This window comes from Dendrobates tinctorius, unplaced genomic scaffold (genome assembly GCF_039654945.1).
Source record: "Dendrobates tinctorius isolate UK_male_01 unplaced genomic scaffold, ASM3965494v1 ptg000009l, whole genome shotgun sequence".
Lineage (NCBI taxonomy): Eukaryota > Metazoa > Chordata > Amphibia > Anura > Dendrobatidae > Dendrobates > Dendrobates tinctorius.
In genome coordinates, this window is record NW_027361677.1 from 23,221,257 (window position 1) to 23,238,402 (window position 17,146).

Genomic DNA, 17,146 nt, shown 5'->3' on the forward strand with positions numbered 1-17,146 from the left:
ACAGTTAGTTGTGAAAGTGTACTGAAATCAGGTTAATTGTGCTTACATGAAACTCAGATAGTAGAATTTTAATGACATTTTAGCTTACTTACATAGATGAAAATACTTTGAAAAAGCACTTGTTCTAAAATATTTTACAGAGAATACCCCCAAAAAAATCATACATGTCTTAGGCATGGGCAGTTTTAGAGTATTATCAGAATATATTTTGTAAAAGCAAAACCAATATTTTCTTAAAAGGTTGGACATTAGTTCTCCACAGAAAAGTAAATGATCTCATACCAGACAAACGAGATGAAGAGCTGTAGACTGCTGTTTCGGGTTTCTTTCTATTTGTCAGTACCAAGTACCATAGTTTACCAGTTGACTGAGATGAAAGACTTAGATTGGCGATACACATCAGATGGCTGCCGGCCGAACAATGCTTCGGCCGATCATTCTCTCATACACAGGAGCGCTCGCTCGGCCGTGAAAAAGCCTCCACGTGTAAAAAAATGTGAGCGCCAGTCCGAAATCATCTGTCAATCGACTTCTCTCCTGACCATCAGTCTACACAACCCCATACACAGACGCTCTCACTTGGCCATGAGAACAATGGTAAAGCAATGCGATCGGCAGTCCGATGGGTTCAATCGACATCTTTCCTGACCATCAGTTGGCCCGGCCCCGCCATACATGTTAGACCGTCGGCCAAAAGTGTTAATATCGGGTTCAGCTGACTAGTCTACTGTTTATGGGGGCCTTTGTGGAGACTTATTTACAGCCAGTGCTCCATGGAAAAAAGTATTGCAAATTAACTTTCTTCCAGAGGGAAGAGAGAACAGAATCTCTCTAACATTATCCAAACCAGATACCCATCGGCAGCGGTGTGAATAGACAGATTTAGTCAAGTGCAAAAATTTTACTTGCTTTGAAGAAATGTTTTGGTTCATTGCGGCTTGTTTGATAAAAAAGGTTACAAATTAATGCTTTATGTTTGGCATTTTTATTTTTACTTGATGTGATGCTTCTGAAAGGTCCCATCAGGTATAATATTGATGAGTAGATTATTACATTCATGGCCGGGGCAGTCAGGAGCCAAGACCTTTATCCCCGTGGTCTGATTACTGATGGCATTGTGCCTAATTAGACAGCACTCCGACGATGTTTCACATTATCATTCTGAGTCCCTTTATTGTCGGTGACTAGATGGAAGGCTACGTCAATCGTCAAGCTTTTAATGTTGTAGGTATCTTTAGATTTGTTCATACTTTAGTAATATTGGAACGATCCTACGTAATGAGACTTATTGTGAAAAGACTTTGTTGTTGCCATATAGTAAGAAGCCGCTAAAGAATACATAGACTGAATCCATCACATCTGCACCATTTATCGACTACGTTGAATTCAGTGGCTTTGTAGGCAGATGTTCATATTTCTAGTATCTTTTCATATGCTCTCCATATGCTGAAAACATCTCCAACTCTTAGGTGTCCTTGGGGTAGGCCCAACGCAAGCCAAATTACGCCATTGTCAGAAAAGCTGTCCAAGTTTTTTTGCTTTTATAAAGGAGAAAAGAGATGGTAAAAATGACTGCATGTGGTTTTTGGCCATATGCTATTAATAATAAAAACAGTTTACGATTACAAAACATAGATTATTTATCCTCGAAGCTAAAAGTTTGCAGACGTAATAACAATCAACATTCTTTTCTTAAACAATTCGTTCAAGTAATCCTTTTTTTTTCCTGTGATTTGTTTACAGCTTTAAGTTCTCCAAAATCCAATGTGATGGGTGTATCCAACACTACAATTCCTTCACCTGGACTCCCCACTTCTGGGCAACCAAATAAACACCCTTCCAAATCATTAAGCCCCAACATCCCTTCACAGACTCTTCCCGTCCCCGTTCCCCAAACGCAAGAGTTACAGAAAGAAAAAGACAGTGAGAAGGTGAAAGAGAAGGAAAGGGTGAAAGGCAAAGGGGATCCTGTACTTAAAAAAGAGAAGGTGGACACTCCAGCATCCACTTCCAGCTCCATGCCCGGTATGGAGTATGTGGTCGATCCATCCCAACTGCAGGCTTTGCAAGCAGCCTTGACATCAGATCCATCTGCCTTGCTCGCTAGTCAGTTTCTTCCTTACTTTGTTCCTGGCTTCTCTCCGTACTACAGCGCACAGATTCCAGGGACTCTGCCGGGCGGTTACCTACAGCCGATGTATGGGATGGAAGGACTGTTCCCTTACAACCCAGCAATCTCCCAAGCTTTGATGGGGCTTTCGCCAAGTTCTTTGCTCCAACAATATCAGCAGTACCAGCAAAGCTTACAAGAAGCCCTCCAGCAGCAGCAGCGCCAACTCCAAATGCAGCAGCAAAAACAGCAGCAGCAGCAACATCACCATCATCAAAGACTGCAGCAGCAACAGCCCAAAGCCAGCCAAACCCCAACACCTTCTATTGTTTCCCCCTCTAACAAAGGTCCTGCCAAAGTTTCTCCAAAGATGGGAGAAAAGAATTCTGCAGCCTTTGAGGTATCACACTCCAAAAAGCCCCCAGAACATCAATACGTGGAAAACCAAGGTGCAGACTGTCTCTTGGACCCACTTATAGTCCCAAAGGTGCAGTACAAGTTGGTCTGCCGGAAGTGTGAGCTGAGCTTCAGCAGCGAGGAGGCGGCTATTAGCCACGTGAAGTCCCTCTGCTACTTTGGCCAATCTGTGGTGAACCTGCAAGAGTTTGTGACATGCGTCCCCACTGGTGATGGTAGCGGCTCCTACCGCTGCTTAGGCTGTGAGGCCACTCTTTGTGGGGGCGACTCTCTGCGTCAACATCTGGAGTCACCCTTGCACAAACACAGAACAATCAAAAGAACAGCAAGAAATGCCAAAGAGCACCCTAGTTTATTACCTCACTCTGCCTGCTTCCCCAATCCTGACACCGCATCTACCTCTCAGTCTGCTGCTGACTCCAAAGCCAGCCTCTCACCCCCTTCCCCTTCTGCTTCTCCCCACACCTCCACAAAGACTTGGTCTCACAGTACTCCCAGAAAGCCTCCTCCTCTCCCCACATTCTCCTCATCCTCAACAGTTACCTCAAGTCCGTGCAGCACCTCAGGGGTTGCGACCTCCTTTCCAACAGACGGTTTCTCTGAGGAATCTGATTCGGACCTCAGCCAAAAGTCTGACAGGGTGGGAAGTCCTGTAGGCGCTCCTGAGAACCCCAGCTGTCACGAGGACGGCTCTCGAACTGCTGTGGGAGTGGGTTCTTTACGACTGTAGACTTCGGAGTTGGACGATGATATAATAATAAATATGAATTTTAAATAATAAAAAAAAAGATAAATAACAAACCAGTTTCACAAACAAAAATACTGCAAATTCCAAAGCTTTTAACCAAAAAAAAAGAGGAACCCCTCCCTTCCCCAGTATGGATTTTTTCATTCCTGCACCTGACCCACTGCCCTGTTTTCTCCCCTCTACCTAGTGTCACATTGGGCCGTTACACAGGGAACTGGGCCTAAATCCCATTTATTTTACATTTTTTTGTCCCTTTTTGTGGAGATTGGCAGCCCTTCTGCTCATCTAGAATGGCTTTGTTAAGAAGAAACCAATGGAATTGTGTTATTCTCAGGTCAAATGTTCACGCCGTGTTCTGACTCTGGTCTTGGAATATTATATATACATATATATGGATAGGGATATATATGTGTGTATATATGTATTTATTTTATTTTATTTCATTTTTTTTTTCTTTCTTTCAGTAAATGTTTTTTTTAAGTAATTGCTAACTTAACCGGGCAGAAAAAAAAACTTTAAAAAATTCAGGACTGGGTTTGGAAAAAAAAAAAAAAAAGCCTCCCATGGGACGAGAATTGTCGGGTGGTGTTCATGATGCTTTATTGTTTCCACATCCGGGAACCACAGCTGAAAAAAAGAAACAAAAAATATATATATACTTTAAAGAATAATGAACAGAATTTCTGTATTTCTTGTAGATGAGGCCATTAATTCAAGACAGTTTTCAGACATGGATAAGATCCTTTTGTGTAATTATTATTTTTTTTGGTTTTTTTTTGTGTCCAAATGCGTTTCTCATTTCGACATCTGTTGCGGGTGACGGAACGCCGCCCCACGTTGTAAACCAACCTGTTAGCTCTTTAACCAAAAGACAACTTTTCCCCTTTAACCCGTTTCCTTTTTGTTATTGTTACTGTTACATTTTTAATATGTTTTTAAGATCACGTGGCTCTTACCAGCAGGGATCGTTCACTGCTAACAAAAAAAAAAAAAGAATTTATTTAGAATTTTTCTCCCAGTGGGACACACAAGCTCTTCAGAGCCTGCATTAGCAGTGCTGTATATAGCGTGTTACAGGCGCTGCCCTTGCCCCGGACGAGCTTACTTTGCAACGTAGTCTGACGTCAGGATTTGGGGGAAAGGGTTTGCTGGTAAAGGTGTAATATTCCCTGTTGTTTGGTGTTTGTAATCTGCACACTTTTCCCAATTTCCCCAGTGTTACCTGTTTACTCTGTTTCATGTCAATAGACAGAGGTCTGTTCTGTTTTAAAGAAAAAAAAAAAAGTGGAAAAAAAAAAGTTAACCATTTGTATGTGTATGTATACATGCGTGTGTGTATATGTATGCATAGATACATTGTCACACACAGACGTGTGCACACACATTTTCTTTCTTTTTTTTTTTTTTTTGAATGAAAACTGATGCTTTAAATAAAATCCAAAGAGAAGCCTCCCTTGTGTGTTGGCCCGGAAGGCTTTGTTTGACTTTTTTTTTCCAAGTTTTCGTCAAGGTAAAAATGTATGTATTCAAGGTTTATGTTCGCATGTGCCACAGACATGGTATGGAAATCCAAAGAACTGAAGAAGTAAGCTCAGTATGCTATAGATCTTATAACGAAGGGCGCCATAGATGGAAAACCTGACAATACTCAATATTTAAAGGGAACGTGTCATCGGAAAATCACCTGTTGTCTAAGTCCCGTTTTTATGTTAAACATATTTATTCAGTAATTTTATTTATAGAATACATAGTTAAAATGAAATCTTGCAGTTTTCACTCTGGCCAGAGAGCTTTATAGTAAAATGAGACCACCTGATAAGAATAAATCACTTCTCGGCAGTCTCCATATCATCACAGACATGATTATAATGAAATATATCATCCCTATATACCGTAGATAACGCCAATGCAATAGGTGATGTCACAGCTCACCTCCTCATGTACAATGACTGATATCAACTCTCTATACAGTAGATAATGCAGGCTCCACAATTTACAACAGTTGATATCACAGCTCACTTCCTCCTCATCTTGTACAATGACTGATATCACCTCTATATACAGTAGATAATGCAGGATCCACAATTCACAATAGGTGATATCACAGCTCAGCGCACCACCTCCTGTACAATGACTGATAACACCTCTATGTACAGTAGATAACAGGATCCATCATTCACTATAGGTGATGTCACAGCTCACCTCCTCCTCCTGTACAATAACTAGTAACACCACTAAGTACATTAGATAATACAGGATCCACCATTCACTATAGGTGATATCACAACTCACCTCCTCTTGAACAATGAGTGATAACACCCCTATATACAGTAGATAACACAGGATCCATCATTCACTATAGGTGATATCACAGCTCACCTTCTCCTCCTGTACAATGACTGATAACTCTATATACAGTAGATAACACAGGATCCATCATTCACTATAGGTGATATCACAGCTCACCTTCTCCTCCTGTACAATGACTGATAACACCTCTATATACAGTGGATAACACAGGATCCATCATTCACTATAGGTGATATCACAGCTCACCTCCTCCTGTACAATGACTGATAACACCTCTATATACAGTAGCAGCCCAAACAAGATGGTTGCACCCATAATCTTACGCAGCAACTAAAAAAATAACATAAATCTAGTCCAAAAATGAAAATAAATAAATCATATTTATCAATATTTGTTTGCAATTAGTAAAGGAAATCTAGATGATACATTCCCTTTAGAGGCCTGCTTACTACTTATACATATGGAATTAGCGTTTAGTGATAAAACGTAGTTACCAACCAATAAAGCTCTGCTGTCAGATAGGCTTTCCATGGTTTGCTCTGGTTTTGCTTGCTTCAAGGAAAAGAAATCAAAGTTTGAGCAATAAAGGAAGATGGATTTTACATACATCACAGCTGCTAACAGGGCATTAAATGAACTCGGCCACTCAGTCATTGACTTGAATAGTATGGATTTTATAATCCAGCAAGAGTTCTGGAAAGGTAAGAACATGTAGCTCGCTATATAGCATTAGTTTCTTCTCGTTTCAGGCTGTGTTCACATGCGTTTATTTTCTGCAGACAAAACCTTCTTGGCCTGAAAAATGGCACATTCAGCTTTTTCGTGGAGTTTTTTTGCAGTGTATTTTTGGCATCGGATTACAAGTATGCTTTTTCTACGCTGTAGCATTTTTTGCAGCTCTTTTTCACTTTCTAATTACTTTCTATTGTTCAAAAAAAAATCCTGAAAGAATTGACGTGCTGCAGATTTAAAAAAAAAAAATGCATCAGTTCTCCAATTCAGCGTGTGCATGAGATTCCTGAAATCTCATAGCTTTTGCTGGTACTGTAAAAGCAGCTTATAATTTGTGTGTGTATATATATATAAAAACGCTGCAAATATGCAATGTATGAACATGGCCTAAGGCGTCTTGCACACGGCAGAAATATTTGCACAGGAGCATATGGTGAGTCCTTCGGGTTTGTACTAGGGAGCTGTAGATGCTCCATGTGCTGCCATACAGAAGACGTCCTTCGGGGCTTCATTGAAGAACTCTGCAGTTTGCCTCGCAACGTCTGCAACTGGTCTTACAATTAAGAACTCCCAAGGTCAAAGGTCGTTAGAATGTAGATTAGGTTCAGTGTCCATCAAAGGCTGTGGACACAGAAAAATCTCCCACCTATGCTCCCAATGTGTCCATAGGGCTCCATGGAGAAGGTCAAAGATCTTTCAGAAATATGCATCCAATGTGAACAGGACCTTCACTGTTTAGTCACCGGTTATATAGCACTTTATTACAACTGTTAATAAGCAAATAAATTGGGAGGACGCTGTTCCAGCGGCCATGTCCGTATCCATTTAGCCCTACGAATCTCTTACTTGTAGTCATCTCCGGCTCCTCTTGTCATCGTTTTGGCATGACAGACAAACCACATCGCTCCCGGCTGGCTAATCAAAAGAGGATGAGGGAATGCCAGCCTGTCGGAGGTAGTTCGCAGGGCTCCCGTCCTTCATCCATGGACTACTGACTTGGCCGTTGTTCCAGGGTCCCACAAATCGACTCTTTTCATAAACACGTTACTGAAAATCTAAAGACGTAAAACCTATGAATGATTTGCACACACGCATACAATGTTGCAGATCTTAAATCATGCATTTTAAGCCATGATTCTTAGCCCAGTAGAACATGCCTATAGAGGAAATAGTTGGGAAATACAGCTGTGCGTAAAAGTGTTTGCCCCCTTCCTGATTTCCTATTCTTTTGCATGTTTGTCATTCTTAAATGTTTCAGATCGAACAAATGTAAATATTAGACAAAGATAACACAAGTAATCACAAAATGCAGTTTTTAAATGAAGGTCTTTATTATTAAGGTAAAAAGAAATCCAAACCTATAGGGCCCTGTGTGAAAAAATGATTGCCCCCTAAACCTCATAACTGGTTGGACCACCGTTCACAGCAATAACTGCAATCAAGCGTTTGTAATAACTGACAATGAGTCTTTTACAACGCTCTGGAAGAATTGTGTCCCACTCATCTTTGCAGAATTGTTGTAATTCAGCCACATTGGAGGTTTCCAAGCATGAACCGCCTTTTAAAAGTCATTCCACAGCATCTTAATCGGATTAAGATCAGGACTTTGACGAGGCCACTCCAAAGTCTTAATTATGTTTTTCTTAAGCCATTCAAAGGTGGACTCCAAGTCTGCTTCAGCTTGAGGTCACGAACAGATGGCCCGACATTTTTTGGTAGACAGCAGAATTCATGGTTCCATTTACCACAGCAAGTCTTCCAGGTCCTGAAGCACCAAAACAGCCCCAGACCATCACACTACCACCACTGTTGTTCTCATCAGATCCTTTAGGTTGCAGATTAAATTAATGTTCAAGTAAAAATTAATGTGCATTTTTTTATTAAAGTGGCTGTATGTTATCTCTACGAATGTGACATGCCCTGATCATAGGGTTCAGATGACTGATCCAACATGCCCTGGTCATAGGGCTCAAATTACTGATCCAACATGCCCTGATCATAAGGTTCAGATGACTGATCCAACATGCCCTCGTCATAGGGTTCATATGATTGATCCAACATGCCCTCGTCATAGGGTTCATTTGATTGATCCAACATGCCCTCGTCATAGGGTTCATATGATTGATCCAACATGCCCTGGTCATAGGGTTCAGATGACTGATCCAACATGCCCTGGTCATAGGGTTCAGATGACTGATCCAACATGCCCTGGTCATAGGGTTCAGATGACTGATCCATCATGCCCTCGTCATAGGGTTCATATGATTGATCCAACATGCCCTGGTCATAGGGTTCAGATGACTGATCCAACGTGCCTTGGTCATAGGGTTCAGGTGACTTTGATAGAATGTGTACAGCCATCTTCTGAGTGTTTTACTCCGTGGGCAAAATCTAAAGAGGGTATTCCCATTTTAGTAAAATTGTTCATCACTGGAATAGGCCATAACTATTGTTTCTGTTAGTTGTCTCTGAGCTAGAGGGTGGACTGGCTGCTATGATGTCTCGCACACACAGCATGAGCAATTCCTGCACTTGTTTCTCTGTAGCACACAGGCAGAAGTAGAAGCAGTATGGCGCACATTATAAAGCTTAAATGAGCTGTGTGATTCTCCATCTTCCACCCCCTCCATAGATTTTAATAAAAATCTGACCCCTCACTGAGCTTGGTTTGACCAAGACAGGTTTGAGCAGTTTTTTTCAATAGATGACAAGTTCAGGAGACAGGGACAATTGGAAGAGGTGGCTAATAAGTGGAGAAAGACGCAGATATCTCTGATAAAGTTAATTACCAAATCACTTATATTGGCTTATACCATTGATTTATGCAAAGTTTGTTGAAATTACAGTGACCATTTAATTTTATTGTGGCCTCATCATGGTATTATTAATGATTTACTGATGTCTCCAAATCTTGCTCCATAGGCAAATCTGAATCCTTGATGAGGCAACACAGCACATCTGAATTTGCATTATGGAGACAAAACATTGAGAACTGTTACAATCAATCTTAGTGCATGAACTGGTCCTTTATTAATTAAGTCATTAGGCAGCATAGAAGGTAAGAGGAATAGAGTCAGTGCCCTACTGAATACAAAGATTATGTCATTGCAGATATGTTTCAAAACACAACGTTTTAACCAAATCCAGTAAACGGCAACACTTCCATGGTTGACCATCCATCTGGTTCCTTTAGAGCTGACGCCTGTTGAGTAGGGCTTTATTCCTGTTCAAAACAGCTGCTGTAAGTGCATGAATAAGGCAGTTGAAACAGGATTTTCAGCATAGACAAAAAGCGAAAGATAAGGTAATGGAGTATACCATAGTCTGTAATGATTCATAACTTAGCAAATATTGATCAATAATTGCTTTTAAAAAAAAGTTTAGTTACTCTATAATATTTGGATTAGTAAAATTGGACATAAACTTTTGTTCAGGATTGTTGCTTCTGGTCACATCTGGACATACAAACTTGTGTCCCCAATATTTGCACAATCCACATTGGAACCCTTTTTGGATTTCCTATGACTCGGCAGAAGATCCAGTGATGGTGAAACAATAATAAACCCTAATGATCCAACAGAAGACAACCCCATTACAATGTGACTTTGAAGTCAATTACTTGCCACTAATGTTACTTTTTTATGGGATGATTTGCACATAACCTCATTGATAGATGGAGGGTAGGCCCACCAAACATTTTATTTGTTGAGCTAAAAGTGCCCCAATCTAATATGGCATTCACCATTTAGTGTACATCCATATAGCATCAGATTTTGCTGACGGCTTATATACAGCATGTGCCCCACGTACCCCTTTAATATACAGCATGTGGCCCCTATATACAGCATGTGCCCCACAGAGCCCTATATACATACAGACATCCCATACACATCAAGAAAAAAAACAATGCCTTTCTCCCAGAGCAGTGACAGCGAGCGGCGTTGACTGATGGTCGGCGGGCAGTGGAGGGCATGGTGCAGTCCATGGGCCACTGTTTTAGCCCTTTGGCTGTCTCGGTCCGCACTGTGCCTAGATAGACAAAATGCTGTGTATCCGACCCGTGTGGATGCCCCTTAATAATTTCAATATAAGCAAAGAGACTCTTGTGACCCAGCTTAATTATGGATCAGGCAGCCTAGGTTCCTAGTGAGAGTCCCATAGGCTGCTCTATCAGAATCCATGCCAGAGACCTAATATTTTCCAGGATGTCTTCATCCTTTATGTATTAGATAGCCTCTATATGATTGACCAATTGGACATTTCCATTAGCAACTAACAACCCAAAATAAATGGCCACCGAATTTAGGCATCACAAAAACTATTCTGTAAACTATACGATCTCACCATAGGTAGATGCATCAACCATAAATGTAGTATTAGATTACAACATGTGCTAAGAAGAGAACACCGGTACCATTATGTCACGACTGGACATCCGAACATCTTGTGACTTGCTTGGGATTTTCGGGGGCTTCCCCTCATATAAGATATGTAGGAAAAATCCAGAGAAAAAATTGGTGACACGATCCCATAAAAGTTCTTCTTTATTCCATGAGCGTTAAAGCCTGAATGGAGGAGGATGAAGGTGCAGAGACGGACATTTTTCATGATTAGATTACATCCTTCTTACATGTTAATCCATCTTGACCCATTTTTCATGCTTTTATTCTAAGAGATCAACTTTGCTTCTCGGAATGTGCAGGTTAATTCCTCACCTGTTGTTTTCCAAGAAACGCCCAGGATGAAAAACTATTATATATTATTGTAACGCAGTGTAAGGGCTCGTGCAGATGTCCGAGCATGGCCCACAATGGATGGACTGGCCTCAGCCTTCCTGACCGACCATAGACATATATGAAGCTATGCGGGTCGGGAGAGCTGCGGCCAGTCTGTGCATTGTGGTCTGTACTCGGACCGATTTGCATGGACGTCTGCATTAATGTTATAAAGGACTCTTTATTCAGCAGTGGACGAGTTGTAATATGAGGAGTGTCCAGCTGAAAACCTCTACAATAGGGTGCCTATAGATTGAGTGCTCATTCCCGATTATCGGCCAGTGTACATGCACCCTTAGGCCTCTTTCAGACAACAGTGATTTTTCTCATACGCAAAAAATGGTACAATTTTCATCCGTTTTTTTTTTTAAATCAGATTTTCATCTGTATTTCATTTATCATCATCAGTGGTTTCATCGATTCCATAGACTTGTGTTGGCAAATTTGATCCGTGACTATTAAAAAATGGACGTCTGCTTTTCTTTATGATCAGCACAAAAACCACGGACACAGCCCCATAGACTATAATGGTTACGTGGTCTATCTAGAACACTTACATGAAAGACGGACGTCTATAAAGGTCCATGGGGTATGTGCACATGTGGATTATTTGCAGCAGGTTTTTCTGCTCCAAAAACCACAGTGTTAGTAGGGAAAACCCTGTGTAAAATATGCGCGTTTTACATGCCTTTTTTCCCATTATTTGATTGAAAAACACTGAACCAATTGAAATTCTGCAGATGTGAAAAAAGCACTTTGATGGTTCAAATCTGCAAGGAATTAGCAGCGTGTGAATGCGATTTTAGAAATCTCATGCATGTTGTACGTACTTTAAAGTGCAGTATTTTTTTAGCCTTGAAAAAAGCATAGAATAAACACAAGCCCTTAGTGAGAGTAGACTCCTATGATGCTGTCAGCTCGGGTCATTAAAGAGTTTTTCCTAATATTTAAGGTGCTGTCAGACGGCTGTATAAATCGGACCAAGATCGAAACAGTAGACGGACTGGCCAACCTCTCTCCCGAACCAAGTGTGAAGCTGCATAGAAAGACATGAAGCTTTGACGCTCTGGTAGGGAGAGCCGCCAGCCGGTCCATGCTCTGCGTACCAATCTCCGCCCGATTTATACAGCCGTCTGACTGCACCCTTTAAGTTATCACCTATATATATGCAGTCAGTCTCCCGCAGTCTGGTAGAGAACTAATCGATCTGTGACTAGTATATCTGGCCGCTGCTCCATTCATAGAGAACGGGATTGGCTGAAATAATCCCTTTAAACCCATAATAAGGCACAGAACACATGGCCGTAACACAGGTGTCAAAATCCACCGATATAACATTTGTCTGAAACTGGACTTTCTGAGAATTCTTCATATCAGGTTCCAGCAATAACGCAAAACTTTGAAACTGTTTGTCACATCTCCGAACAAGATGGCCGATCTGTTCCCGTCCTAAACACGATGTACATGATTGCACTTGCAACAATCTGGATGTCCACATCTCTGGATATGATTGTGGCGGTCATTGTTTGCTCCCTGGGGATCACCGCATTTCTCAACCATGTACATTTTATGTACTTGGTTTGCTGCACTCTATGTTGACTTGGACGACAGGAAGGAAATATTACCGGCGACCGTGAAATTGTTATTGTATTTTTTTTTTAATGATGCGGCCATCCCCTGGGATTCTTAGACAATTACAATCAAAATCGCTTGATCCATTTGCTCTACCTAAACCCGAACTTACTGCTGTCCAAAGGTGAGGGATTAAAGTGTAGCCTGAGTTTTTAGTAGCCGGAGTATGATACCAGTGTAATGTCCTTTGAATCTTTATAATTGTTTCTTCTTGGTCTCAGCTGTTTTCATTTATCTCAGGAAAACTAATAAGTGACTCAAGTCACTCCCCTCCGTGCCCTTGATGTCATCTTCTTTGATGAGGCACTGAAAGAAAGATGGTCATTGTACTTCAGGTCTGAAGGCTTTGGCAACTGTTCAAGTGCTTGTGTTAATTCATCACCGTGTGCCTCATGATTTGTATTTGTGGCTCATAATTAGGAAAAAAAATGACCAATATTAGAAAATAACAGCTGAAAGGGAATATAAACATTTTCATGTTCCGTTAATTTGGATATAATACTAAAAATTGCAAATGACTCTATATTAAAAACATACACATCTATTATAATATATATTTTTTGAAGGCTAAAATATTATATATATATATATACACACTGCTCAAAAAAAATAAAGGGAACACCTGAACAACACAATGTAACTCCAAGTCAATCACACTTCTGTGAAATCAACCTGTCCAGTTATAAAGCAAAACTGATTGTGAATCAATTTCTCCTGCTGTTGTGCAGATGGAACAGACAACAGGTAGAAATGATTGGAAATTACCAAGACAACCCCTATAAAGGAGTGGTTCTGCAGGGGGTGACCACAGACCATTTCTCTGTTCTCATCCTTTTTGCCTGTTGTTTTGGTCACTTTGGCATTTTGTCATTGCTTTAACCCCTAGAGGTACTGTACAGTAGCATGAGGCAGTTTCTACACCTTATCAAGTATAAAAATCCAAGATCACCTCCAATTGGAGTACAGATCAACACCAGAGCATTTCAAATGGTAAAATATAATTACTTTTATTAATACAAATATCAAAACATTAAAAGACATACAAGTTTCCAAGATCAGTGCAAAAAGAGAGGGACCTGCAACTCCCATTATATGTATTTTTTTGCTGCATGGTATAGAACCTCATAGCTAATAAGCAATCAGTTGATGTATGCTCCTGGAAAGCTATACTATAAATATCTGCTGTTTACTCAAACATGCAGAGTATAATGACTACACAGCACAAGTTCATCGGCTCAGATAAACCAAAGTTATATAATAACATCCATGGTATACCTATGTAAACTAGTTAGCATTAAAGCTACTGAGGCCATTACCTGAATCCTGGCAGCGTTAATAGAAGTCCCCTGGGAGAAAAATCCCTCCACCCCGACATGCACGTTTCGCTCCCAGCTTCCTCGGGGGGCGTGTCTAAGCAATGGGTGTGTTGAGTTTAAATACCAGCCTCAGCCAATCAGAAAGAATCTGTCTTCCATGCGTCAGCCAATGAATCAAACCCTTTCAAAAAGCAATATAGGGATGGTTGTATGGCGCATGTGCCGATCGCGCTCCACTCCACTTCACTAAAAGACATCCTGCCGCGGTCATAATGAACAGCCTCCTATCCCCCATCATCCAGTTGACGATGAGGGACGAACACCGTCAGTGTAACTGCCCACGGCATGCATGTCAGGAGGGTGCCGAACCGCACATGCGCACTCCAATCCCATATTGCTCATATCATTGGCCCATATAACTAAACGGTCTGAAGGCTTTGGCAACTGTTCAAGTGCTTGTGTTAATTCATCACCGTGTGCCTCATGATTTGTATTTGTGGCTCATAATTAGGAAAAAAAATGACCAATATTAGAAAATAACAGCTGAAAGGGAATATAAACATTTTCATGTTCCGTTAATTTGGATCTAATACTAAAAATTGCAAATGACTCTATATTAAAAACATACACATCTATTATAATATATATTTTTTGAAGGCTAAAATTTTATATATATATACACACGCTGCTCAAAAAAAATAAAGGGAACACCTGAACAACACAATGTAACTCCAAGTCAATCACACTTCTGTGAAATCCTGTCCAGTTATAAAGCAAAACTGATTGTGAATCAATTTCTCCTGCTGTTGTGCAGATGGAACAGACAACAGGTAGAAATGATTGGAAATTACCAAGACAACCCCTATAAAGGAGTGGTTCTGCAGGGGGTGACCACAGACCATTTCTCTGTTCTCATCCTTTTTGCCTGTTGTTTTGGTCACTTTGGCATTTTGTCATTGCTTTAACCCCTAGAGGTACTGTACAGTAGCATGAGGCAGTTTCTACACCTTATCAAGTATGGCACATCAATGCGAGCTGTGGCAAGAAGGGTAGCTCTATCTGTCCGCACAGTGTCAAGAGCATGGTGCAGATACCAGGAGAAAGGCCAGTGTTATGATTGGGTCATCGAGGAGGAAAACAAAAACAAGCTAAGTCACAGAAAACCAGAGAGGTTGGCAACTACGCGGATTGCAGACCCCTGATCATAACCACACAACTAACAGCAGCCGTGGAGCATACCTACGATGATTCTAGACGCCTCGTCACAGCTAGAGGACTAAATAAGCCTAAAGCAAGAAAAGGGGAAATCTAAACTGCCCCAGAGCAGACCCCAAAGGAATAGACAGCCCCCACACATGTAATGACGGTGAAACAAGATGAAAGCACAAACACAGGTAGGAAAATAGGCTGAGCAAACGATGGGGCCCACACTAACTAGAAAGGACAGGAAAGTGTTATGAATGAGTCACCGTAGGAGGCAAAAACAGAAATACTAGCTAAGTCCAGAAAACCAGAGAAGTTGGCAGCTATCGGATTGCAGACCCCTGAACCTATTTACAACAACTAGCAGTAGCCATGGGGGTTCCTACGGTGCCCTAGACCCCTCGATCACAGCCGGAGAACTACATAGCCTAAAGACAGAAAGGGAAATCTAAACTGCCCCAGAGCAGACCCCAAAGCAATAGGCAGCCCCCAACATATAATGACTGTGAAGAAAGATGAAAAAACACTCACACAGATAGAAAGATAGGCTGAGCAAATGATGGGGCCCAAGCTAACTAGATAGGACAGGATAGAAAAGCTGCTGTCTGTAATCCGCCAAAACCCTATCAAAACAAGAGCCAACAGCTGATAGGGAAAAAAGCCCTGAAGACGCTAGGCCTCAAAAAGACTATATCAGCACTCAGGTATTTTCTGAAGACAGAGCAAAAAGGAATTCAGCTCACCCCAGCAGGGAATGGCAGAAATCAAGAAAAACAATGCAAAACCAAAACACAAATGCAAAAAGTAGAGCAGAAAACTTAGCTTTTGAGGAGCAGGAATCAGACTGGACTCCTAGAATCCCACAGAGAGATCACCAGCAAGGCAGAAGGGCGTCGGCTGCCTTATATCCAGTCAGTAACTCCCGTCACCCAGTCATCATCATCCTGCCCAGGTGCCTGGCAATCAGCCTCACTACCCTCCTTCACCAGAAGAGGGAGTTCATCAGACCTCAACGGTGAAGGGGAAAATGAACTCACAACAGGAAAGGAAAGATGCTGTCTGCAATCACGCACAAAACCCTGCCAAAAAATGTCCAACACTTTCTGATAACAAAAACCCTGAAGTCGCTAGACTTCAATTCCCTATATCAGCACTCTGGTATATTCTGAAGACAGAGCAAAAAGAGACCAATCTGATCAGGGACAAAAAGCAAACTGGCATAAACAAAGACATAAGAATGGAAATTCAGCACAGCCCCAGCAGGGGCTGGCTGACCACAAAAACTGAGTAAACCAGACCAAATCTCATGTGAAAAAATAGCAGAGCACACTTAGCTTGAGAAGGCAGGAACAGAACTGGAAACCAGAACCTCAGGGCAGGAAAAAATCACCAGCACAAAATTAGGGAGTCGGCTGTCTTAAATCCGGTCAGAGACTCCTGATGTCCACTCACAGTCCTCCTCAGGTGGCAGGTCTCTGCCATTTAGACCAGCTTCATTACCTACTGTCACCACCAGAAGGAGCCCGGATGGAGAACTCACGACTCTAAATAAACTAAACAAGCCTACGGCAATAAAAGGGGAAATCTAAACTGCCCCAGAACAGACCCCAAAGCAAAAGGCAGCCCCCAAACATGTATTGTCGGGGAGACAAGATAAACACAAACACAGATAGAAAAATAGGCTGAGCAAATGATGGGGCCCACACTAACTAGAAAGAACAGGAAAGATACTGTCTGCAATCACACCAAAAAACCCTGCAAAAAATGTCCAACACTTCTGATAGCAAACAAAACCCTGAAGTCACTAGACTTCTCTCACTATATCAGCACTCTGGCATATTCTGAGAACAGAGCAAAAAGAGGCCAATCTAATAAGGGACAAAAAGCAAACTGGCACATACAG

At 41.4% G+C, this 17,146-nt stretch overlaps 1 protein-coding gene across 3 annotated transcripts in view; it reads left to right on the forward strand.

Annotated features, from left to right (window-relative positions):
• ZFHX3 (zinc finger homeobox 3) overlaps nucleotides 1-4,727 on the forward strand; it is a 96,228-nt gene extending 91,501 nt beyond the window's left edge. For all 3 annotated transcript variants that reach the window (XM_073584421.1, XM_073584438.1, XM_073584430.1), the window contains one exon: nucleotides 1,744-4,727. In XM_073584421.1, the coding sequence (XP_073440522.1) occupies nucleotides 1,744-3,257 (1,514 nt within the window). In that variant the 3' untranslated portion in view covers nucleotides 3,258-4,727. The remainder of the gene's footprint in view (nucleotides 1-1,743) is intronic.
• The last annotated feature ends 12,419 nt before the right edge of the window (nucleotides 4,728-17,146 follow it).